At 36.6% G+C, this 27697-nt stretch overlaps 1 protein-coding gene across 4 annotated transcripts in view; it reads right to left on the bottom strand.

The window, feature by feature from the left end:
* The window catches only part of SH3GLB1 (SH3 domain containing GRB2 like, endophilin B1), a 46437-nt gene extending 20947 nt beyond the window's left edge, over positions 1-25490 (bottom strand). For all 4 annotated transcript variants that reach the window (XM_014827555.3, XM_014827558.3, XM_044749413.2 and 1 more), the window contains exons 1-5: positions 20849-25490; positions 9239-9380; positions 6436-6564; positions 3938-4071; positions 1932-2024 (exon numbers count right to left, since the gene is read on the bottom strand). In XM_014827555.3, coding sequence (XP_014683041.1) covers positions 1932-2024; positions 3938-4071; positions 6436-6564; positions 9239-9380; positions 20849-20920 — 570 coding nt within the window. In that variant the 5' untranslated portion in view covers positions 20921-25490. The remainder of the gene's footprint in view (positions 1-1931; positions 2025-3937; positions 4072-6435; positions 6565-9238; positions 9381-20848) is intronic.
* Between the last annotated feature and the right edge of the window lie 2207 nt (positions 25491-27697).

Here is a 27697-nt window from a genome sequence, read left to right as displayed (position 1 = left end):
GGGGTAAGACACCCCTAAAAACAGGAAATGTGAATTTTTGCTTAGATTAATATTTTAAATATTTGGCTATGGTTAAATTTTGTTTTATGCAACATATAAATTCTAGAAAAACTGTGTATAAATGAAAGTGTTGAAGAAAGTCATTTGTATAATCTTTCATTTTTATTTTAAACATGAATTCTCATGGAAAAAATTTTGTCCTTAAAAATACAGGGCACAGAAAAATTGTCAAGATCTTTTCTGGATATAGTAAAAGGAAACACCTCTCAAAATTTGTCTACTATTATATTTAGTGCTTATACATTTTAATAGCAGTGGTAAAATAATTCAGAATAATCAAAGGACCTTGTATACTGTTAAATCTATGAGCTTTCTGGCACTTTTCCAGGTAAAAAAGTAGGCTACTATTATCTTCTAATAGTGCTCGTTAAAGAAAGTCTTGTCCTGACAGTTGACAACAATATTCTTATCCCAAAATCATCACTGAGCACACGCAGGCATTTTGAATAGAGATTCTGTTCCAGTTCAAACTTTTATTTCTAAATGATCCTATTTATCTTAATATTTTTCCTGATTATGCAATTAGTATCTTAAAAACCAGTTTATATTTTACTATATAAATTTATTATTAGCAACTAGAAACTAATATGCTAATTTAGAGTCTCTTGCCATCTATAGTGTTCATTTTAAAGTTCTGATTCTGCCAAAAGCCTGCTTAGAGAAGTTAGGCTGTCTTGATGATGATGTAATGATACACTCTGATGTGAAAATGCCAATGAATTTGGAATTAATGTTTTGTTAAAGATAGTTTTTCTCCAGCAGTAGCTAATACAGATTCTCCAACAGTGGAATCATCTAGAAGAAAATAATTTATTCTGCTCATATAAGGTGTCGGGATAATCTCATAAGACATCACTGTCCAACACCAAGTTAGTAGTTTTAAATTTCACTCTAAACCAAGTCTCAACCCTTTCTTTCCCCAAACAAGAGAGCAACAAGACTTCTACCAGCACTGCGGTAATATGCTCAGTAAGGCAATGAATTCTTGATGGTGGTAGTGATAGTGAGTTGAAAACAGAAGGCAGTGCGAATATTATGCCTCTTAACAAAACATATCCCTAGCTCAAAATAAGAATTAACTTGTTAGTGTCCTCTAATAAATTAAGATTTGTTTATATTGTACTATCTTAAAGGTGTTCCAATTCAAATGTGATTAATCTCTTCAAACTTTGAAATGATGATATAAACAGTATAAACATTAGATTAAATATTATAAATAAAATCTTTTAAGAAAGTTATATAAATATATATAAAATCATTAACTTATTATATTTAATATATAACCACTCAGTTTTAGATGACTACTCTGAGGGTGAGTTTATGAAAAACATACGAGTACTTATTTATTAAATGGGTTTCCTCCTCTTCAAAATAGCCACGTGGGAGTCCATGCTGTCACTGATGAATGATTTTGGAACTATTCTTGGTGACAACTCGTTTAGTCAGTTTGAGTCACATGCGGAAAGAGAGTCATATCTAATTTTTAAGCCACACACAAGCATTCTCAAACTTGATTCATTCTCCTCTTAATTACTATTTTTCTACTTCAAATATAGTAAATCTATCTCCAAAAGACATATTTGCCACCACCACTGAGGATATTTGAAGAACACAACATAGCTTTCGGAGCTCTTATAATTTTTGTTTTTTTAGCAAAAGTGTATTACTAAAATAATATTGCCTCGATATGACTACTTTTCACTGATTTGGATGTATTAAGTTCTGATAAGTTTGTTTAAAAAACACAAAAATGTACCCAAAAGTCCTATTTCAGTCTTAATGATAGACTGTAGCTTGCATGGCATATGAATAAAATATTTTACAAAAAATTATTAACTTAAAATGTTTTTCTATTAAAAAACACTACTTACTGAAGCTCTAGTTTCTGCAGCTTTTGCCTTTTTTAGTCTGGTTTTCGCAGCATCCAAATCCAGTCTCTTATTTTGTAATAGTTTCCTTTCTTTCTATAAATACAGGAAAGAAAAAAATAAAAGCTAATTATGCTAAAATCCACTAAGAGCATACACATTTAAAATATTACTCTCCATTGACTATACGTATCATCTGAAAAACAAAGATCTATGATGACAAAATCCGACCCCCTTTTGTAACTTTTCAACTTTAAAAAGATCAAGCCATTCTAGATGTCTGAAAAATCTGGGAAAAATCAGGTGATGATAGAAACAAATATTGTTATTATTATTATTGTTATTTTTTAAACTGATAGGTTTTATCTTGTTTTTTTTTTTTTTTGCAGGGAAAGATTTGCCCGGAGCTAACGTCTGTTGTCAATCTTCCTCTTTGTTCTTTTTCTCCCCCTCCCCAAAGCCCCAGTACATGGTTGTATATCTTAGTTGTAAGTCATTCCCCTTCTACGTGAGCTGCTGCCACAGCATGGCAACTGACAGAATGGTGGTGTGGTTCTGCAACCGGGAAACAAACCCAGGCCACTGAAGCAGTGAGAGTGCAGAACTTTAACCACTAGGCTATCAGGGCTGGCTCAAAGAAATATTCGTTTTAATATTTTGCCATTTTGTTCCCCAGGAAAGATTCAGAAATGTCTTCTTGGTTGTCCGAATTTGGAGATGGATGTTACTGGCATCTACTGAATAGAAGCCAAGGATGCTGCTAAACATCTTACAATGCAGTATATCTCCCACAACAAAGAATCATTCGTCCCAGAATGTCAGTAGTGCCCAGGCTGAGCAACTGTTTCAAACTATCACAGATTACCTATGAAGTGTCTGTGGTGAAGGAGGTATGGGCTCAGGGCAAAGCTCCTTCATATCCTATGTGATCTACCTCAAGGATTGGGCAGGCTGCTATTAATGTGCCATGGCACTGAAAGCAACTGTACTACTCCAAAATGGAATTTTAAATTATAGAATGAATAACGAATATGCATTAAATGGTATCTTAGAATTCCTCATGGGAACTTCAAGCTTCTATAACAGGTAAGTTCAGATGTTTGCTTTATTCTTAAATTTCATATACCAAATTTCATCCTATTGATAATCTAATATCTTTTAAATAATATTTGAACTTGGTGGCTTTTCCTCTGTGTCAGCCCAGATACTTGTTTACCAAGAGACAAATTCATTGTAAACATATCAAGTTTCTAAAATATTTTGTAATAAGAAACCTGTAAATTAAAGTTTGGAGTAGTATTTACAATAAAGGGCAGTCTTGCAAAAATCTTAGGGAAAAAATACACCTAGATCTCCACTCTGCCTCACTTATAAAACAAATTAAACTCAAAAACAATAGACAGATCAGGTTAGAGAAAAAGATGTAATGTTTATCTCATACTTCATCAATCAAACATAGCCGTGTGAAAAGAAGGTAACAGACATCTAGGGATGCAAAACCACAGGAAGTACAGTAGCCAGAAATACAGCTTCTAGTAATGAGGTTTCGGCCTCCCAGTTTAAATAAACAGTCACATGGCTATACTATGTGATATTTTGTACCATAATTTTATAATCATTCCAGGAACCTCTCTACAGATTTTAAATGTGCCGGTAATGAACAAGATGGATGTCAAGTCATCTCCATAATACTACAGGGACACAAAAATGGAGGCAGTGTCATCAACAGTCCTTTATTTTGGTTTAGTTTTGTGTTCTGTTAAATATGTATGTAGCCAAATTATTTAAATATTCTAATCTGCTATGTTACACAGTCATTAAGAGGGCAAGTTATTCATTAAAACTGAAAGTATATTGGACTGTTGGTGGTGAACACAATGCAGTCTACACAGAAAGTGAAGCATAGTGATGTACACCTGAAATTTACACGTTATAAGCAAAACAAAAAAACTCCTCTAAGTATATATCTAAATTATTTTTCTAAGAAAATGAAACACTTTCCAACTCACAGAAATTGTTTTGTAATCTCCTTCTATAAAGTTTCTTAATGGAGTGAGAAAATTTAAGGCTGATGTTTGAATCAGCTCTCTGTCTGCTGTTCCAATTCGTTTTTGTGTTTCTCCACATTTAATAAGTGCATTGCCTGCAAAGGAAAAAAGCTTTTTACCATTGTCTGGTACTGTCAGAAAATCATGTTAAATCAGCAATTTAACCTGCTTTAAAGTTAGCTGTCGCTTGTTTACTTAAGTAAAAATCAAATAGAATTAATTGAAATTAAGGTAGTTTTATTTTAAGAATAAATTTAAAATTATAAATATCTAAATGAAAATGACAAAAATGAACTTTTTACCATGTCCTAATTGTACCAATTCTATCAATGGGAAAAGAGAGGACAGAGATACTAAAAAGTATTTATGGTCACAGCTCAAAATAGTGTAGATATAATGCTTAAAACAGTTTAATAAGTAGATCAAGGCAAAATTTGTCTTCTGTTTCTATATTGATGCACTTATCTCAAGTACCTATAAATATTTATATCTTAAGCTAAAAAAAAATGCATGTTTTGCAACATACAACCCCTAATATTTAAATAGAACAAGTACAGTGGAAAACAGAATGAAAGAAAGGGAACCACAAGACCAAGGTTCTATTCCTAGTTGTACCTCTAATAAGCTTTAGTTCTGTGGGTCTTAATCCCTTCATGTTAGGATGAGATCTGATCAGTAAGGAAGGTAATAATATGACATAGTATTTAAGAGCTCAGTTTCTGGATACAGATCTATGTTTGAATTACTAACTGTGTGATCATGGATGAATTAGTAACCTAAGACCCAGTTTCCATGTCTTTAAAATGGAGACAGCAGAATTTACATTATAAGTAGGATATAAGTGAGGATCTACTGAAATAATATATGCATTGTATAGTACTTAGCTCAAGGCCTGGAATACTCAATTGTTAAGTATTATGAATTACTAATAAGTAGATTCACAAAGCCCAACTCCAATAATCAGGGTACATTCACTGGAATTACTAGAGGTGCAGATTAAAAAAGGAAAAAATTTAGAAGCCTTTCCAGTATTCATGCTCCACTAGGCCTACAGCTTGGTGAAGGAAAGGGCTGAGTCTCCTTCATGCATCTTTATGACCTCAGCATCTAACTGCGTCTGTCATAAGCAGGTAATAAAAAATCTGTTCAACGTATAAAGTTTTTCTAAAATTAATAGTTAAAATTTAGAAATAAACCTAGAGAAATTTTAAGCATTTTCAGATTTCTGAAAGAATTATATTTTGAAGAACACAACGTAAAAGTTTCAAAGTTGTACATCTAAAAGCCAGTAAATGGATTAATGGCATTCATTACAGTGTTTAGGCTATTCTGTCCGACATAAAGATAACTACCAAAACTTTAAGTTCATTTAGTCCCAGAATTTATGAGCTATTTCATAAATCAGGACTATCTGTAGAAAATCATTTAATTTACCTACCATTTCAAATCCAAATAAGGACCAATTTCTTGCAGAAGTCTTAATAAAGAGAATTATCAGCCATAACAATAGGAAAAGAAGCTATAGAAATCTGAATTAGTATCATGTTTGGAGGAGATTAGATTTGAGGGATAATAAAGATGCATAATTTTGAGCTTTAAAGTTATCCATTATAAAAGTTGGTATAGCAACTAACAAAGCTGGCATAATTGTAAAACATGATTATAGAAAATTTGAATTATATAAGAGGAAAACAGAAATGAAATGTAATGCAAACATCCAGAGATAATTTATTGTTAACAATTTTTTGGTACTAACATTATTGTGTAATGAAAGAACTAGTGATTTGTTCAAATACATACTATGTGCCAAGTACTTTAACATAGAAATAAACAAGCTCTCAATAAAGCTTAAAAAAAAAAATCAAGTACAGGAGACACATGTAAACAAAAATTACAATATATCACAAGAAGTATTACAACAGAGGAATTGCAAGATCCAATGGGAGTACAAGCAAAGAATTCATTTAACATTTTTTTTTTTTGAGGAAGATTAGCCCTGAGCTAACTACTGCCAATCCTCCTCTTTTTGCTGAGGAAGACTGGCCCTGAGCTAACATCTATGCCCATCTTCCTCTACTTTATATCTGGGATGCCCACCACAGCATGGCTTTTTGCCAAGTGGTGGTGCTACGTCTGCACCTGGGATCCAAACCAGAGAACCCTGGGACGCCGAGAAGTGGAACATGTGAACTTAACCGCTGCGCCACCAGGCCAGCCCCTCCATAACTTTTTAAAACTAAAAAGAATGTGAGTTTTCAGAATAGATGCTTAAAATACTAAACTGAACTGTACATATTTACTGGTCACCTATATTTCTCACTTCATCTAAAATTTTAACATAAAAAATTTGAAGTTAAAATTGATTTTACTAATATTACATAAATGTTAATGACCTCTCTCAGTAGTAAAAGTCTAGAAGTAAAGATATTTCTTATGAGACCTTTTTGCCTTTTGCTTACCATAAGCTGTTCCTGGGCCAAACTCAGTCCCTGCATCAATCATATATTGTCCCAAAAGTTCTGGGTTGTTTATACGACTTGGAGCTTTTCTATCCAATTTCTCATAAACAAATTCTTCTATCCTGGCATCTAGGAGAAAGGTTTAAAATTACCAATGGTTTCAAAAAAGAAAAACTATCTAAAAGATTGTTTTGTTCCTCTACTAGCCATTTATCATCCTTTAAAATAAATATGAAATCAGCATGCTTTGAAGTACATATCTTAATATATAGTTTTTAATTTATACGTTAGAGTACTATATAGCTCTGAGAAACCTATATCTAAGAAATTTGATAAGACAGTTTGGCACAAAAATATTTTAAAATAAACTATTTTATGAGTATTTTACAGGATTTTAAGTTCCAGAAATGGGTTGGTATTCACTTAATACCTAGTGAAGAAGCTGCCTTTGCCCCATTCATATGGTGTCTAACTTTTAACTTTGAATATATGTTCATAATTTCAAAATCAGGGATTTCTAGCTATGAAAATATAGATATAACGTACCTAGAAGAACCAGAGTTACATGCTTCTGACATCTTTAACATGCTTTTGCTTGCTCACACACCCTCTCTCTTTCCTAGAGTCTAAATCTAGGCACAGCAGTTTAAGGCATAGAACAATCCAGGTTTGGAATAGTCTACTGACAGAGATCAACAATATGATGCCTTGGTTTAATTTTACTTAATTATGTTTAAAGCATAGAGATATATAGATATCTCTGAGCATGCATTCACTCAAAATATTTCATGACTAAAAATAAGTTTAAAATACAAAAGGTTAAAACAATAACATTAGGATACATGGAAAGGAAAAAACACCAGTAAAATCTGAATAAACATTTGGTTAACACAACATTTAAGAAATTCACATTTACATTGCCGCCTAACAGCAAGGTATTTCACAGACAAATGAGAAAAAAGTCAAAGTTTCCAGAAATAATGACTAGATATAAATTAAAATTACAATCCAAAAAGAAGCTAAGTAAAATAGGTTCCTTCTAAGCATCTCACATAATTCCTCCACAAGTGGAAGTTTCACACAGTGCACTGAAAATTTCAAAAATGAGCTGAAACAGTAACAGAAACACTTCAGGAATTGGCAAAAGCATTAATTACAATAAGCAAAATAGGCTGTTGCAATAATACTCACTTTTGTGGTAGACTCTGTTATAACATTAGAAAAGTTTTTAAGCAGGAATTTTGAAAGCTTTAAATTAGTTAAAACCAAAATGAGTCAGTTAGAAACATACTAAGTATTTAGAAGATGTTAACCAAATTTCAGAATTTCATTTTCTGACTGTGAGAGTGATTCTTAGCATTGTTGTTTTTCTACCTATTTGGTCAAAAGTTTAAAGTTGAATCCTATGTTGATTTCATTCAGTTAATAAAATATTTGGTATGTTAATAAATAAATGTTTCATTTCAGTAAGGCATCAATAGGTCATAAAATCTTAACAAAATATGCAGGAAATTCTGCTATAATGCAATATATATTTCTGAAAAACCCTGGGTTCTGGAAAATCATACACTAAAAATAACAGGGCTTACAGGGAAAAGAGGGTTGGGTCTAACCACTCAAAATCTATGTGACTTTATAACAAGAGCACAAAAAAAAAACAAGAACAATTCTGTTACTACTTCCAACTTAAAACACTAAACTAAAATTGTATTACATGAGCCACTGTAACTTCTTTACACTGACACCATTCCCTTGTTTACCAGTTGTATATGAGCTTATTTGCCATTCAGAAAAACATGTCGTGTAACAGACTATATACGTGAGGAACTCTGGAAAGAGTAAAGAATAAGAGGAAAAATGTCCACTACTTTTTTTTTTAAGTGCCATGGTATACAATTTCAGTAACCTAAACAAGTAAGAAATATCACATGGTGTCAAAGACAGTGGACCTTGCTCAAAGTGTAAAAGGCCTATTTTAAAAGGTCACTGCATTTTAAAATGGCACAGAATTACTAATATTTTGTATAGTGCTTGAGGTTTATGTAATAGCAACAAAATTTAAAGCTTGGAACTTTAAGTTAGTATTTAAAAATAAGTTTACGCCATTTCCCAACATGGTCACAATAACACTGGGGAAAAGGGGAAGGAAAGCATGCGTTGCTGCCTTTGTCCTTCAAGTTTTGATATGTAAAGCTCGTAGGGAATACAAGGCGCCAATACACCTGGCTCTAACTCAGGTTTCACTTCTAATTAGCTATGCTACATTGGACAAAATGCTAACTTGTGAGTGTGAATTAAGAAACAATTACTGTGCACCTTATTTGCAAGGTTATTGAGTTGGGTGACCTGAAAAACCTCACAGAGTTGTCTGAAAATCAAATAGAATAATTTATGTAGAAATGTAAAACTTAACATAAAGAATTGGTAACTAAGTTTCTATATAATTTCCCCTTATTTAGGGACAACTGTCCCCTGGATGAAAAAGGAAGATTAATTTATTTTCACAGCCTTCCATAACTTAAAATTCAAAGTCATTGCCTGAAATTGAGTTTTCATGAGGATTCTACAAAGGTCTGAGAAACGTTATCTGTCAACTTGTTAGAGGGCACACGAAGAAGTTTTATCACCCTCTTCACCAAAAGCACATACAAAAAATAACCACTGACCCTCAAAGTCAGAAATGAAAAAATTCTGTTTTCCAACAGCCACTAAAACTTTTTTTTTTTAAACTTAAAACACCTACCAGCAGGACCTTTTAATAAGATTAGTCAGTAAGGTAGACAAAAGGTAAAAAGTTTCTTACTTGGATTTGGCTGCAATAACACTTCAGTCTGTTTCATTATTTTTTCTGTCCATATTTTGGTACATTCAGCTTTACTAAGTAGGTTCTCTAAGTGAGCATCCAATTCTGTCTTCTCTGCCTGGCCAAGCTTTTCTTCTGTGAACTGTTATTGATTATAAAAAAAATTAAACATATCTGAAATACATTTTAGAAACCTTCATCAATATTTAAGAAGAAAACTCAAATCCAAATAATCCCGAACATACAAAATAACTGTTTGCAAACCACTGCATGTGAATGCTACTTGTTTTGCCACTGTGGTAGTTTATTCATACCTCTTTTGGCACTTACCATGACTGTATCTTACATGTAACACGTATCCTTAGTTCTGCTAAAATGTATGGTGTGAATTCTACAATCTAACATATTGCCTGTTATATAAAGTATACAAATGTTTCTTACATGGAAAGGTAGGATAATATAGTGGTAAGGAGTAAGAGCTTTGAGTCAGTTGGATCTGAATTCAAATCCTGGCTGCACTGCTAACTGTGTGACCTGAGCGAGCTTTTGAATATTTTTTTCTTAGGTATCCTCTATTGTAAGAGAGAGACAATACACACCTCACAGTGCTTTGAGAATTAAGTAAGAGTATGTATGTAAATCACTTTTTTCAGTGCCTGGTAATTATTATTTTGAATTTAAAAAGGGCTGTTTATGTTTAATGTGGCTTTGTATTATCAGCACTTTAATCACACTGAGTTAGACTTTTATGGGATGCTCTGGGAAACTATCATTTAAGTTGCTTCTTCAGATTATGTTCCAGCAATTGATTTATACTCTAACTTTTGGAATATATCCTATTCACAATATGGAGGTGTGTTTTAAAGATCACAAAATGTAGTTAAATATACTCAACGTATCAATTTTTATTATCTTGAGTGTGTTGGTTTTTGAAGAAAGGCAGCACTGCCCATATAGTAACAAAGAGGTAAAAGATTTTCATGTAGATTTTATGGAGACTTGTGGATACTTTCAATTAAATATTAAAGGTGATGACTCAGACTATTTATTATATATAATTTTCCTCTAGAACATGTGGCTTTCTCCCATCAAAACACACGTATATCACTAGTACTAATTCTATGCTTATTAGTCATAACTCATTTCTGCCTACCAAAATATAATGTTCACCTTGCTTTTTCCCCCTTTCATTTCTTAAAATATCTTCTGCTGCTCCATTTTTCTTACTTTTATTATGTATGTTTCAACATCCTTCTTTTTGGCCTAATACTTTCAACTGATTATCAATTAGTACTTTTAGCTGAAAGGTTCTCCAGAATGTTATTCTTAGACTTCTGGTTACAACCCCCACTGAAAGTCTTGTTCAGAGGCTAGAAATAACAGCTCGAGCTTCTGTAAAAACTTAGGTCTTTTTGAGACTGGTCTGTAGCCAAGCCCTGACCCAATGGGTGGAACTGAGAAGAGCAGTTCCAAAGCTATTGCCTAAGCCCATAAACTTGCAGTGTACTGTAACCGAGGATAGGAGAGGCACTGGGCAAAAAATCAAAATCCTAATCCCAAGGTCAGTTTGGTAACTACATAATCTCATTCTTAAGGGAGAATTCTGGTATTCTCTACAGATCCTTGAAGATTCTAAGCAACAGACCTCCTACAGAGGTACAGATTAGAATTTTACATGTTCGAAGCCCTATCTCCAACAGTTAAATAGATTATTTCCCAGATAAAACAACCAATAGGAGGGAAAGAAAGGGAACACACCCAGGTGAACATCATCCACAGGGGATGATCTACCAGTAGAGAAAAATTACTCACTTAGTACCTTAATAAGCAAGTACATCTATTTGTTCATTCTATTCATTACTTCAACAAATATTTATTAAGCACCTACATATGTGCCAGGCACCATTCTAAGCACATGGGTTTCAGCAGCCAAAAAACAGACAAGCTTTCTGCTCTTAGGAAGCTTATATTTTAATAGGGAAGACAGACAATAAACAAGTAAATAAATAATTTGATAATAAGGATACATAGATAAAAAAGATGGTGGAGAGAGGACCAATACAGGTGGTCCTATTGTTTCTTGAGCGAGTGAATGATTAACTGAGCGAATTACAGAATTCAAGCACAGAGGAAGGAAGAATTCATTCCACAGGGGCTTGGGGGAGCAGGAAAATCAGGGAAGGCTTCAAAGGGAGAGGGATATGCAATCAGGGACTGGAAGGGGGTGTAGGAGTTTGAGGAGTGTGAGATGGGGGTGGTTAGAGAAATAGCCTCTCTGAGCAGGTAACAACCTGATACTGAACAGTAAGAAATGAGCTATGTAAAGATCTAGGGAGAGGGTATAGAGATTTATCTTCCAATTGCATTGCTAGTGTGGGGGATCAGAATTGGCCACCACAAAATGTGTCTCTTGCCTTGCCTTGATTATTTTTAAGAACAAAACACTCTGAAAGAAACTCCCCCCAACTGCCTAAAAGAAATTCAAAATAAAGGCCTGCCCCCAGGACAGGCCAACACCACAGAACTGCGGACTGGGAGGACCCTTGCTAAGCCCACTCTTATCAAAGTTCTATTTACAAACATTTGCTTTTCCATTTCCATGTGAACTGTGTTCCTCCCCTTTGAGGCCCCAAACACTCCCCCCCAACATCCTCCTTTGTCTTTAGCTGAAGATGGTATTTAAGATGAGAGCCTCTGCCATTTTGGTGAGTTACTTAGTTTTCGGGGGTCTCTCCCATGTATAAATGTTATAGAGCTTTGTTTGATTTTCTCCTGTTATTCTGTCTCATGTCAATTTAATTTGCAGCCCAGCCAGAAAGACCCAGTGGGTGGAGGAAATGTTCTTCCTCCTCTACACTACACAATCACTAGCACTACCTTCATGCATATTAAATATTATTTTTTGGTATAAATCCTTAATTTATATTTAACGTCCAAGAACAGATTAGTACAACAATCAACAGATCCACATTTAAAAATCAGTATTTATTAGGTCAGTCTTTGTGCAAGGCACTCTGCTAAGAACTAAAGACATAGTTCTCGGTTATACAAGAGCTAAATGACAAATATTACCTAAACGATATAAACCTATATGCTTATTTTTTTCAGTACATAAAATCATGTTAATGATTTAGATGTTTTAGAAACACACTGGAATTAAAGGTACAGGCTAGAAATTACTAAAAAATGTTTATACATAGCAATTAAATAAAAAGTCACTGAGTTTATCTGATACAAATTATGTTTTAGACTAAGTTTCTCCCAATAATATTTCAGAGAACCAACAATTAAAAAGGCAATTATTAGGAAAATAAAACACTTCAATGTTCCGGTCAAAAGTCCTGCTCACTTAATTAACTAATATTTTCTGATTGTCATGACACTTCCTTATAGGTATCTCACTAAATAAACATTTTTTTTTTTTGAGGAAGATTAGCCCTGAGCTAACATCTGCCACTAGTCCTCCTCTTTTTGCTGAGGAAGACTGGCCCTGAGCTAACATCCATGCCCATCTTCCTCACTTTATATGTGGGATGCCTGCCACAGCATGGCTTGACAAGTGGTGCATAGGTCCGCATCTGGGATCCAAACCAGTGAACCCCAGGCCGCCAAAGTGAAACGTGTGAACTTAACTGCTGTGCCACCGGGCTGGCCCCTAAATAAACATTTTTTAGTGAAAAAGACAGTGTGTGAAAGTGTAATAGACCAAAGATGAGTATTTGCAACGTCATTTTTTTTGTATAAGTCTGAGCAAGAAACAAAGAAAATATGTAAACTGACTTACAAAGTAAGATTCTACAAACACAATGAGTAGGTTTTTTACTCTTAGTTCAGAAGGATAAAAAAAAACACAAAAAGCAATATAAGGAACACTAAGCATAAGTGAGATAGAGAGTCTGATTATAGAAAACCTGTTTAGAAAATAGCAGTTCTGCAATAAGGCCCACATGAACAATGTTCTGAAGTACCAATAATAAATTCTATCTGACGTTTACTTGAATTCTCTGAGAGTGAAAAGAGTTACTATTTTTTTTCACTGTAACTACATTGTGTTTCACATCTCAGTATGTTATATATGGTCTTGTTTTATCTTGTAATTTCTTTTTTAGTGTTTTCTTTTCTCAATTAAGATCATTTATAAGACCTTTTTTATACTTCTGTATCCTTAACAGTGTTAGGGCTTAGTATACATTAGAAAGTGCCATACACTCAGTTGTGCATTTTATCTAAAATACTCAAAAAAATCTTCTTATATAGGTAAGAATCATAATTTTAGTGATGAAGAAGTTGAGGCTCACAGTGGTTAAACATTTTGCCCAAGGTGTCGGCATTGTGATTCAATCTCACATCTGTTTGAATCAGTATTAGTACACTACACTACCCTTCCAGTAAATTAATATTTTCTACTGCCATTATCCAAACATATGCTGTGCTTCCCTGTCTCTGTGTCTTTGTTCATAGCACTCTGGTCAGCTTTATCCTATAGTCCACCTCTGCTTCTTACAAAATATTCAATAATCATCAAATTAAGGGCAACCTTAATCCTATCTAGAACGAACCAAAAAAAGCGGGGGGGAGGGGGCGGGGGGGACATAAGAACTTTGCTAATGTTATATATATTTAAGTTAAAATTATAAAGTTAAATTTTATTACTTAAATGTACAATTGTAAAAGATATACTATTTCCCATATTTTATCATTGTGGGGGCTTAAGGATTTTTTCCATTGTTATTCAGGAGGTACAACATATTACAATAGTACAATATGTAATACGTAACATTTTTCTCTAAAACACTTTTAAGAATGCATCTACTACTGAAAATGATGCATTATAGCAACTAAATTAAGGAAGTTTAAATTATTAATAAAAAATATTTATGGAGTATATATATTTTCATCTACTGTATGTAAGATGTATAATCAGCATATGACATGGTTCTTGCCTTCAAAGATTTTATGATCTTAATAATACTGCCTAAACACAAACATAAAATTATAATAATGGTACCATTTTCAGAAGGACAAAAAGACATATTAATTTTCTTTTAAAAAAGATCCCTTTCCTAATAACCAAAAATTTTATATTTTACCCTTAAAAAGTTTTAGTTTTTAACTGTGTAGTTTCTTGATGATAATAGCTGTTAATGAGAAACTACAGTTGATTTTAAGCATGTATTTTAATGAAAGTATAGCAGTAGCATTTAATAATTAAAATTTTTGTGAAAACAACGTACTATAAAAGTCAGAATGTAAATAAGTCATAGAAACCCAAACCCAGTGTTCTGTAAACTGTAATATGATGTATAATTCTTTCACAATATTTCATTAGTAATACAGTAAAACAACATGAGAATAGAAAGCTTAATCCCCCTCCTTGTATATTTTCTCTAAACACTCCTTTAAGGGAAGGATTGTCTTTGAGTCAGCCACATTATGCCAGGCACTGTAATCCTTCCTTTACTACAAGAGAGGAATGTAGCCTACAGTAAGAAATAGTAGCCTGGATTCCATACCCTGCTTTACTAGAAAGAAAAAAGAACTCTAAGTGAAAAGGGTGGGTGATCAAAGACATCTATTTAATAAAAACTCAAACCATCAGTTCTCCGACTGGGTAAGAGTAATATTTCAAAAGTAGTCTAAACTTCTTGGGGGAAAATGTAAAACACAAATTCTGAATATTCTTTAGTAAACTGTAAAGCAGATCCTTCTCAACTGGTTCCCAATTTTGGCTGTTCTCTGCAATTACTTGGGGGAGGTTTCAAAAACACTGATGCCAAATCCAACCCCAAGGATTCTAATTCAACTGGACTGGGCTGCAGCCTGTAAAGATTCCTCAGGTAATTTTAAGTGCAGCTAAGACTGAGCATCACTGTTCTAGGCTTATACATAATTATTTCAACATCAGGTTAACAAACCACCTTCTATCTAGTAGTTTACTAAATTAATGCCAAGAGCACCAAAGCATGCCAACATAGTTTTGGGAAACACTAAATAGGCAGAGTTTTTACATAATGAGAAAAACATAGGGACTTTGAACACGCTATGTTTATTAGAATTTTAGAGACCTAGTGAAGTTATTGCAGTTTAAATTCTATAAAAGAAATGGGATTTGAGAAGGGCTTAAGAGAGAATGTTTGGCCAAGTTAGAATTCCATCCAGACAGGATCTGCCACTCTTGACACGAGCTAGTTGAGGGCAGCAACATATTCATCTTTACATCTCCAGCTTAGACACACTACTATGCTTGCTGAATTAAACAGCAGATCAAGGCCAAGCTTGCAACTAAATTTTAAAGACCTTTTGTCCCTCAGAGAATAGCTGGCATTCATGAAGTTCATGGTGTAACTTTAGAAGTCAGTTCAAAGAAAATGTCAGAAAGCTAAAATGAACCCCTTCCCTAATTAATTTAGTTTGAAAATACTTTTTTAAGGAAGTATAGGCTCTTATTTCAAAGATTGTGAGCAAAACTTTGCTTTAATATCAATTCTGAATTAAAAATGTGCTCACTTGAAAGATTTATCAAGTAAAGTAAGAGAACAGTAATTCACAAAATGGGTATTTACCACAAAGAATAAAATATCTAAATTATGACAAATTGCAACTAGACTATGAAGTCCTTGAGGGTAGCAACTGGGTCTCATTCATCTCGGTATCCTTCAATGTAAAGACCTAGGAGCTACTCAATAAATATAGGTTGAACTAAATAGTTTAATATTTTAGACTGGCATTAATCAACTTCAAGGTCAGCAGATACAATGCTAGAAAAGTATTAATAAAAACAAAATTATTCAATAGGCTAAATGATTCAAAGAGCAAACTTTCCATATGTATACTACCTTGCTTTCCTAAAATGATATAAAAAATTAAAAAGAACCAAGTTGGGCGTTGTGAGAGAAGAATAAAAAAGAAACAGAGCTGATTCCTTAGGACAGACAATCTTATTGAAGATGTGAAAGCTATGGAGTAACAAGAATTTTAGAGCTCCAAGGGACCTTACATAACAGTTCATTAGAAGAAAAATGCCACATGATCATACAGAACTGAAAAATGACACAGGATTTCATATCAAGCTCCTGTGTTCTGAGATGGGACTTGAAGTTGTATCTTGAGGCAAGGAAAGACTATACCAAGATGGGGTGGAGGGCATTCAAGATGAGTTTAACTGTATGAAGAAAAGCCTAGAGCTAGAAAAGTACAAGGTACTTCGGAAATTAAAAAAATAATTTGGTAAGAATACAGAGTTTATATATGAATGAGAGAAAAGACAAGCCCAGAAGGGAGTACTTCTACTAAGGAGTTTAGATGGAAAAGACAGATTCTAAGAACTAATAAATGTCTTTTTAAGACGCTAATAAAGTAACGATTTATCAAGGATAAATTACCTGATGCTTCTGTATTCTGTTTTGAGGGATTAAGAACAAAGCACCCAAATGGACTGTTAATGAATCAATGTGAAAAGGAATATTCATTTTCACTTATACATTTCACCTTAACATTCTTTTTAAGTACCAAGGTATATAAACAAATTTTTGAAGGGTGAAAGTGGAGTGATGAGACTCATTTATATGCTTTAATAGTTTGATTTTACTTTTTAAAACAGAGAATATGTTTAATTTTTAACTTAAAATTTTTTTTTTTTAAAGATTGGCACCTGAGCTAACATCTGTTGCCAATCTTTTTTTTTTTCTTCTTCTTCTTCTTCTCTTCAAAGCCCCCCAGTACCTAGTTGTATTCTAGTTGTAGGTCCTTCTGGTTGTGCTATGTGGGACATCACATCAGCATGGCCTGATGAGGGGTGCCATGTCTGCGCCCAGGATCCAAATTGGCCAAACCCTGGGCCGCCAAAGCTGAGCGCACGAACTTAATCATTTGGCTAAGGGGCCAGCCACTAACTTAAAAATTTTTAAGTAAAATGGAAAAAATGTATGGCAGTTGGCCAGCCAGAGAAGGGCCTTCCTTAAGGTATAATTTGAATAGAAATTATTTAGAAATGTGGAAGATGAACTCCATTCCTACTGTTCTTATTGCTTATAATGAATAACTGGCATAGGTCTTTTTTTTTTTTTTTTTTTTGAAAGATTTTATTTTTTTTCCTTTTTCTCCCCAAAGCCCCCCGGTACATAGTTGTGTATTCTTCGTTGTGGGTTCCTCTAGTTGTGGCATGTGGGACGCTGCCTCAGCGTGGTCTGACGAGCAGTGCCATGTCCGCGCCCAGGATTCGAACCGTCGAAACACTGGGCCGCCTGCAGCGGAGCGCACGAACTTAACCACTCGGCCACGGGGCCAGCCCTGGCATAGGTCTTAATGCTCTTCTTAGGACGACACTTGGCACTATACGGATGTCAACTCAATTTAGAGTTGGAACTCAGTTACTGACATGAGGATGTAGTGTTTTGTTGAAAATTACCATAATGTATTCCAAATTTCATATGTTACATTTTGGAACCATCTTTCCTTTCTCACATATTTTATTTTTAAAAAAGTATTGTGGCAATGACAAACACAAAACCATAATAGTATAATGAAATCTCATGAACCCATAACCCAGGTTCAATAACTATCAACATTCTGCCAACGTTGTTTCAACTATCCCTTTTTTCTTCTGAAATATTTTTAAGCAATTCTCAGATATGATACAGTTTATACATAAGTATTTCAGAACATATCTCTAACAGACAATATAAAAAGACACATTAAAGGAGCCTATTCCTCCTGAAATTTTTCACTTAGTAAATGACTCAAGGCAAAACCTCAGAGTCATCCTTGACTCACCTTTCTCTTGAACCCCAGACAATCTGACAAGCAATACTGGACAGGTTTTGAACCTCCCCTGCTGTAACTCTTATCTCAGTCACATCACCTTTTGCCTGTCCTATGGCCACAGCTCCCTAACTGGTCTCCCTAGTACCCCTGCAACCACAGTCTTTGCACTTGTTCCCTCTGCCTGAAATGCTTTTCCTTCAAAAAACTGGGAATCGGTCACTTCCTTGAGGTCTCTTCAAATCTGATCCTATTAGAAAGGCTGGCCCTGACCATCATATCTAGACAACATGGCAACACCTGCCACCTCTGCCATTAAGCTATCCCCTATGGTCTTTTTCTCCATCACCATCTGATGTATTTACTAGTTCGTCGTCTCTTGCTAGACTGTAAGGTCTGGGTGGGCAGACATTTTGGAGTTGATTTAATTCACTGGTTTTCTTGATTTTATTCGTTGCTCTATCACCAGTATCCAAAATACAGTGGGCCGTCCATATCCGCAGGTTCTGAATCTGTACACTCAACCAAGTGCAGATCAAAAAGTCTATGATGGTTTCATCTGTACCGAACATGTACAGACTTTTTTTCTTGTCATTATTCCCTGAACAATACAAGTATGATAACTATTTCCACAGCATTTACATCTCACTAGGTATTACAAATAATCTAGAGATGATTTAAAGTATATGGGAAGATGTGTGTAGGTTATATGCAAATATTATGCCATTTTATCTGCAGATTTTGGTATCCACATCCACCGAAGAGTCTGGAACCAACACCCTGCTTATAATGAGGGATGCCTGTAGTAGTGACAGGCAGACATGGAGTAGGCATTTAAGTATTAAAGACTGAAAATTATTTGATAGATAACAGATTAGGACAGAACTTAAGAACATTTTCCTAAAGAATCTGAAACAATTAGTAATTAAAATTCATTTGGGAAGTACCTGTACATGTTTTGAGAGTTTTGCCACATTTATTTTTTAAATCCAGTCTGTAGACAATTTAAATCAAATTCTAGTACACGTGTCCTAAGTAAGCACTGTGGATTATGCACCTGAAAACAAATCTAACCGTATTTAAAAGAGTGGCATTATATAGTGTCAAATCTGCATTCAGCATTTAGAATCACAGGAAATCAGTCCTAAAAAAAATAATACCAAAGGTTCTGCCTCCTTTGCAGTCAACATTAAGTCTCACAAATCATAATTTATTTCAGACCCTCAATCACTCATTCTTCTTGCACCTTGTCTTTGAAGTATTAGAAGTAGGCTAAATTTAAATCAAGAAATTATTTTAACTATACAGTTTAATGTCTTTACAATATACCCTATATTTTAGTGGAGGAGGGGGAGAAGAGGGTTAAGGCAGCTAGCTTATTAATCATCATGTAGATTTTGTAATTTGGAAATCAAAACCTAGAAGGAATTTCCCATCTCTTAAGTATTATTTGCTTAAGTGTTACTGAAATGCTCACATTGTACTAGAAGGTCTCTCCAGGCTGTAACATTCTATTATTCTACAGTGTGCCCTAAACCCGCAATGCTTATCCAGGAAGAGAAAAGCAACTTGCAGTAGTAGGTCAAACAGCACTTGGCTATTTACTAGACTGCAAGTTAAGCAAGTTACTTTACCTCTCTGAGGCTGCTTCCTTATACATCAAAGGGGTTAATAACATTGATCTGGCAAAGTTACAGAAAGGACTGGAGATAATCCGTCAAATGCCTAGCAAAATGTTTGACACAGTTTTTTCACAATGGGCAGCTATTACCTTGCTCTAGTTCTACCACACTTTTCCCAGGAATAGTGCAATGTAAGATGGACTATGCCAATGAAATTGGGGTGAAAGAGACAAGGAAAGTAGTAAAGCAAAACAACTGATTTACATTTCTGTATCAATTTGGTATGCATACTGGAAAACTATTTTTGTTTTCACTTTACATAAGAGAATGTTGTTGCTACCGTGACTATGTCATTAACTCAGACACCAGATTGTTTATAACCCATGTTGTGGCAAAATTTACATCTGTTCATAGATTTAACTGAGCTGGCATAATGTGGGTGATGACTGTAGGAAACCGTCCCAGTTGCCTCGTACTGACGCTTCCCTGACTGCGGAATACTACGAGATAGTTAACTTCTCCCCTTAAAGTGTATTTGAAACATACCACCGACTATAGGCACGCATGAACCAGGAGAGATTCACCCTACTGCCGGCGCTTCCCATTCTGAGAATGGGTGGGAACCCCCAAACTCTAGGTTTCTCATGGCCTTGGCAAAGTTTGGACGCCAACTGGCGATCTCCATTTCTCCCACGGACTGCCAAGCCCAGGGACGGTCCTTTCAGGGAGAGGGAGGGCTGGAGGGAACTGAGTTGGCAGCTCTCTGGGTTGAGGGGCAGGAAAAGGAAACTTCCTTCTTGGACTTGGCGAGGAGGGTGAGAGAAACGAAAGGCAAGGGTGGGGGCGGTGCAAGAATGGTCTGTCTCCGCGCGGGACTCGCAAGGCCTCCGCCCGCCGGGGTAGGGGTGGGTGGAGGTCACCCAAGCACCGGCGCCGTGAGGTCAGAAACCGGAGGCCGAACTCAAGGTGTCCTCCAGGGGCGGGAGTAGGCTCCGGGCCCCGTCCCTATCCCGCCTCGCTTCCCGTGGAGTGGCGGCTGGGCAGGAAAACGGCCGCCGGGTGCAGAGGAGCACCAGGCCGCGCCCATCACCAGGGCCGCCGGCCGCCACAGGCCCGCCGGGCGGCAGGCGAGGCCAGGTGCGGAGGGCTCAGCCGCCTCAGGCCGGGCGCTGCGGCGGCCCCTCCCTGGTCCTGCCCGGCGCCGCCACCCCTTCCCCCACCGCGGTACCTGCACGGCACGACTGAGGAAGGTGCCCGCGTCGGCCGCCAGCTTCTTCACGTTGAAGTCCATGATGTTCATCCTGGGCTGCAGCCGGGCCGAGCTGCCGGCTGACCTAGCGGGGAGGCAGGGGCGCCGCGGCCGGGCTGGGGCGCCGGGCGACAGTGGCGGGGGCAGACGTGGTAGGTGGAGGGAGGCGGCGCCAGCCCCGCCGCCGCAGCTGTCGTTTCCGTGAAGGGGAAGAGAGAGGGTGGGGCGAGAACGAGCGACTCGGAGCGGGCCGCGTGCCCAGGCGGCGGCGGAGGCCGAGAGCAGCGCCTGTCCGCTGGGACTGCGGCCGCTAACGGCGGCTCTGGCCGCGGTGGGCGAGCACGACGCAAACGGCCGGGCGTTCAGGCCGTCTGGGGCTGGGTCCCCAACGGAGGAAGCGAGCGCCGGTCGCGGGGCGGAACCTGAAAGAGGTTATCGCGGGAACAGCGACCCCTTCAGGATCGCGGCGGCTCAGCCGCGGGGGGCGCCGGGAGCTCGGCCTACCCCACCCGAGGGAGGGTCGCGTTCGCGGAGAGCTGCCCGCCGCGGGGACGTGGCGTGTTTGCCGTTAAGCCCCTGAAAACCAAGAGCAGAGACAACTCAAATGTCCTTTGTGTTTTAAGAGAAAATATGGAAGTTATAGCATAGAATTACAACATCTGTGAAATTAGAACCAGCAGCTCCCAGGCATCTTGTAGCACCCGCGCCGGGGTGGTCCCTGACGCCTGGATGGCGCTCGGCGTAAGTTTGCAGAATAGAGTTGAATTTAATGTCCCCACCGAGTCTGTTGTTCATTCATTCAGCATTTTTGAGTATCGACTGTGTACGAGGACTGAATTAGGCGCTGGAGATAACATGCTGAACAAGACCCTGTCCCTGCCCTCAAGAAGCTCTCAGTTCGATTACTTGACATCTCTTGGGGACTTAGCCACCCCCACCAAAAGCTCTGTAACTATTTGCTGCCGCAAGGACTTTGTGATTGGCAGCATGCACACACTGGATTACAGGATCAACACTAGGTGCTTATTGGGTGCAAAGCATGGTGCCGGGGACACAAAGTGCCCGATGGAGGACACAAAGAAGTTTAAGATGGTGAGTGAGACAGAATAACCCTTAAGATTCAGCGTGGCGAATTTTAAGGACAAATGATTGTATGATGTGAAATCTGTTCAAAAACCTATACGGTAATTCCTAGTAACTTCTTAGCAGTCTCATGACACACTGTGCTTGAACTAAGTTAAAACAGGTGCAAACACGGATGGAAAGACATTATTATTTCAAGAATAAGAAAACGCCCTATGTATTTTTTTGTGTCGCCGTGCCCTTTTGTTACATTAGGGCTGGGAAAATGCAGGCCCAGCAGGCAATGAAATGAGCTCACATTCAGGCTTCCGTGTTTTACTGAAACAGCAGTCACAAAAGCAGTGGCAGTTGTTAAAGGCTGAAAAATTAGTTAATAAAAGCATTATAAGTAACAGCAGATAACGTAAATATTTGTGTTCTTTTGTTCTTTGTGGTGGTGACAGAAATAACCACTTCTTTCAAAGGTAACTCCAGTAGAATGAGTCTGCCAGACCAAAAATAGTCCATGTATCTTTCATCTCAACCTATTTTTCCCAGAAATATGGAAAAGGAAATAGATAATCAGTAATCTTGTTTTTCATTTATTGTCCTTTTTAGATTTTTATGTGGAAAAGCAAATAAGTATACTTGCCATAATTTATGTCCATTTCTGCAGAAGGATCACAACACTGTGTCCACCGTTAGAAGAAAAAACTCTGGATCCTCTTCCTCAAACGTGTAGATCTTCCTGATTTGAAAAAACTTCACTTCTTCCTGTTGAGCCTCTATAGCTGTAATACTGTTTTTCTTGTTTCACTGCTGAATTCATAAGACTAGTGTATTGCCTCTATTTCTTTAGCACTGGTTTTCTGCCTGCTTCCATGCAGTTGACTTTCACTTCTGTAACTATGCTTAAATAGCATTTTTGAGGTTGCCAATTATCTTCTTGGTAAATCGAATGGCCTTTTCTCAGACTTCCACAGCAACTCTACTCAGCCCCTTCCCAACAGCTCACCCCTTTCCAGGGCCTTATTGTTTCCTGGTTTTCCTGCTGCCTCCTTGACTTTCCCATTCTATTTTGCTGGCACTTCTGATGGCTTTGCTATAGGTAATCCTCAAAGCTCAATGTTTAGCACTTTTTTTGTTCTCTTTTCTTTGGTTAGTTTCTTAATCACGACTTCAGTTAAACCACTTCATTCTTTAATTCGTTTGTTTAGTAAATATTTTTTGAGCATATACAGTGTACCTCTACAGTGAGCATCCACATGTGGCACACTGTACATTGTTCTTGTGGCTAGGAATACAGCAGGCAACAAGACAGACAGCCTCACATGGGAGCTCATAACTAGTCTGTAAGACAGAAATTGAATAAGTAAAGTGTGATGAAATGCCAAGGAGGAGTCCAGAGAACTATGCAATGTTCACTTACAGCCTGCACCTAGTCACCTGAATTCTGATTTGAAGGCTCAGTATTTCTGTAAGGTTTCAAATTACCTTTTAATGCTTTCTTTTTCCGTCCCCTATACTACCTTCTTATTCCAATAGTACAAGGTATTGGGAAAGCAATCTTTTTAAGCTCATACAAAGTGCTGAATATCTGAAGTCCTCTGAAAAGTTTTTAGCTTAAAAAAAACCTTTATAAAAATGGCATTTTAGGTAGTGTGATATGTATTTTAATTAATTTTTTTTTGGTAGTGACTGACAAGGTGGTCGTAACCTCATATCTAGACCAACGATGTCTAAAATGGAGCTATATATACATCATGGCGTGTGCAAGATGATCCACTGGGGTGCAGAAAGAAATATTAGAAGTTTGGTTTGTATTAATTTTTATCTAATAAATATAAAAGAAATTTTGTTTCGTTAATTTAAAAAAATGGACACTGATGTCCTCACTTTGCATTTATCAGATAGACATATGTCACAGACAGTAAATGAAGTGTCCTAGGGGAAGAATGGGAATTGCACCACTTGGAAGAGTTGAAATTAGTACTTTCCTTTGATTATTTGCTTCAGCATATGGTCGCATAATACAGTGTGACTGGTTGAGTGTATTTGTAGGTTATATTATCTGTCTAGTTTTAACTAAATACGCCTTCACAAAAGTGGACAAGTAGCCTAAAGAGTTTTCTCCAAAGAAACCATTATTAAAGGTAATGATACAAGCATAAGCAAGCAAGAAATGCCAGAGCTGATACATTTACTTGTTGAATTTTCAGGAAGACTGTTTAAATATGGGTTAAAAGATGATTAGAACTTGGTTCCAGCCTTCAAGGAACTCAGAATCTAGTGGAGGGAACAGACTTGTAAATACTGTCTCGTATGAGAACTATAAGTAGAAAAGTTTGTGTAAGGTTGGGCGAGAGTGAGAGAGTGTAGAGGAATGGGGTATTAACTATCAGGATAGGGGAGGTGATAATTAGGACTTCTTGAGCTGGCTTTTGATTGAATTCATCTGGCCGATTGAGGTTTGAGGGTGGGGAGAGATGATCAGACTTTTTAATTTAGAAAGACTGCGTTTTGGGCAGTGTGGATAATGGATTGGAGAAGGGCAAAGACAGATTAGGAAGACCAGTTAGGAGTCTTTTGCCATAACTCACCGTATATTCTGCTATCTTGAAATCTTAAATTTGGAAATCTCATTTTGACCAAAATTCTCTCTCCTTTGATCTCTCTGACTCCTTTATGCATTTAGTGTGTAATCGTCATCAACGCCTGCAATCCCACGCCTCACTCTTATTCTATTTTTAACTCTCACCAGCACTCTCAGTTCCCTCCATCCTTCTGACCCATCAATCTGCATTCTCGGGTGAATGTTTTCTCTGTTCAAGCTCTCAGACTGCCAAGCATTGTTAGGGAAAATTGAACAACCTTGTAAATAGATGCTTCTATCAATGCATGATTGCCTACTTCCATTAGACCTTTATAACTGCCTAGAAATACTTTTACTTCTTCCTAATCAACTCTTTTGCACACTCTCTCCAGAACCTTCTGCAAAAATTTGCTACTAACCTTAAGATGCCTACTTATTCTCATACACCCTTATTCTTAGCGTTTGATACTTTTTCTTTACAGATAATCTGTAAATCATCAAGCAGGAACACCTTCAACGAAGTTCCCTTATTTCTACCTCTTATCTTTATCCACACTCGTCCCCCCATTATTGCCAAGTGTTTTAAAGGAAGAGATGTCCCAGGTGTTCTTTTCTGAGTTGAGCTCCTGCTTTCTTAATCTTGGCTGCACATTGGCATCACCTGGAGAGTTTAAGCAACCACTGGTGCCTAGACCTCACCCCCAGAGTGTGGACTGGGCATTGGGATGTTTAGAAGTTACCCCAGATGATTCTAACATGTGGCCATGGTTGAGAATGAACCCATCAGGGGCCGGCCCTGTGGCTGAGTGGTGAAGTTCACGTGCTCCCTTTTGGCGGCTCAGGGTTCGGATCCTGGGCGCGGGTGTGGCACCACTCATTAGGCCATGTTGAGGTGGTGTCCCACATGCCACAACTAGAAGGATCCACAACTAAAAAAAATATACAACTATATACTGGGGGGATTTGGGGAGAAAAAAAAAAAAAGAATGAACCCATCATCCTCTGAGAACTTGCTTTACCAGTCTCTACCCTTTGCCTACAGATAGATTCCATTTATCATACTGGATTGAGACCCTCAAGGGCAGCAACCATTTCTTATCCATTTTTATATTTTTTTGGTCTACATTCCTGGCAACATAGTGGATCCTCAAATAATTTGCTAAATTAATAAAATAATCAAATTAAGCTGTATACACTTTTGTTGTGACTCTTTCTCCCAATCTAAATTTCCAACTACAGAGTCAGTATTTTCAGTGGTGAGCCTGTTGTAGTTTGCTTTTCCTTAAAGTTGCTTTTCTTGGGTTTCCTATAATGGTTAATTGAATTATATGCAACAAGTTGCCTAAGCTAGAAATATGAGTCCTTTGATTATTTCTTCTTTCTCATGTCCAATTGATCAGGTCCTGGCAATTTTTTTTTTCTCTAAACTGTTTCTCACGTTTATCTTCTGTTTTAAAAAATTGAGGTATAATTGACATGTAACATTATATTAGTTTTAAGTGTACAACATAGTGATTCACTATTTGTATACATTGTTAAATGGTCACCACAATAAGTCTGGTTAACATCCATCACCCTACATAGTTACAAAATATGTTTTTTTGTTGTGATGAGGATTTTAAGATCTACTCTCTTAGCAACTTTCAAATATGCAATACAGCATTATTAACTATAGTCAGCATGTTGTACATTACATCCCCATGACATTTATTTTATAAGTAGAAATTTATACCTTTTGACCGCTTTCATCATTTCTTTTATTATCCCCCCTCATCTCTGGCAATCACCAGTTGGTTCTCTCTATCTGTGATGTTGGTTTGTTTTTGTTTTTATTAGATTCCACATATAAGTGAGATTGTATGGCATTTGTCTTTCTCTGTCCGATTTATTTCACTTAACATAATGTCCTTAAGGTCCACCCATGTTGTCACAAATAGCAAGATTTCATTCTTTTTATGGCTGAATAATATTCCATTTGTATATAAATCACATTTTCTTTATCCATTCATCTACTAATAGACACTTAGGTTGTTTCCATATCTTGGCTATTGTAAATAATGCTGCAATGAACATGGGGGAGTGCAGATATATTTTTGAGTTAGTTTTCATTTTTTCAGATAAATAGCCAAAAGTGGAATTTCTGGATCATATGGTAGTTCTATTTTTAATTTTTTGAGGAACCTCCATACTGTTTTCCATAGTGGCTGCACCAATTTACATTCCCACCAACAGTGCACAAGGATTCCCTTTTTTCCACATCCTTATTTCTTATTTCTTGTCTTATTTCCTGTCTTTTGGACAATAGTCGTTCTAACAGGTGTGAAGTGATATCTCTTGTGGGTTTGACTTGTATTTCTCTGATGATTAGTGTTGTTGAGCATCTTTTCATGTACCTGTATGTTTTCTTTGGAAAAAATGTCTATTCAGATCTGCCCATTTTTAAAATCATATGTATATATATATTTTTTTGCTATTGGGTTACATGAGTTCTTTATATATTCTGGATATTTGCTGCTTATCAGATATATGATTTTCAAATATTGTCTCCCATTCAGTAGGTTTCCTTTTCCTGTGCAGAAGATTTTTAGTTTGATGTTGTCCTAGTTGCTTATTTTTGCTTTTGTTGCTTTTGTTCTTGGTGTCAGATTAAAAAAATCATCACCAAGACCTGTGTCAAGGAGCATAGTGCCTGTGCTTTCTTGTAGGAGTTTTATGGTTTCAGGTCTCATGTTCAAGTCTTTAATCCATTTTGAGTTAATTTTTTGTGTTTGGTGTAAGATAGTGATCCAGTTCATTCTTTTGCATGTGGCTGTCCAGTTTTCCAAACACCATTTATTGAAGAGATTGTCCTTTCCCCATTGCATATTCTTGGCTTCTTTGCCATAAAGTAGTTGATAATATATGTGTCGATTTATTTCTGGTCTCTATTTTGTTCTGTTAATCTATGTGTCTGTTTTTATGCCAATACCATAGTGTTTTCATTACTATAGTTTGAAATCAGCAAAGGTGATGCCTCCAGCTTTGTTCTTCTTTCTCAAGATTACTTTGGCTATTCATGCTTTTTTGTGGTTCCATACAGATTTTGGAATTGTTTGTTCTATTTCTGTGAAAAATGCCATTGGAGTTTTGATAGGGATTGCATTAAATTTGTAGATTTCTTTGGGTAGTATGGA

The sequence above is a fragment of the Equus asinus genome, chromosome 16, assembly GCF_041296235.1.
Source record: "Equus asinus isolate D_3611 breed Donkey chromosome 16, EquAss-T2T_v2, whole genome shotgun sequence".
Lineage (NCBI taxonomy): Eukaryota > Metazoa > Chordata > Mammalia > Perissodactyla > Equidae > Equus > Equus asinus.
The sequence above is the reverse complement of the archived record's forward strand: the minus strand, read 5'-3'. Positions and strand labels throughout refer to the sequence as shown.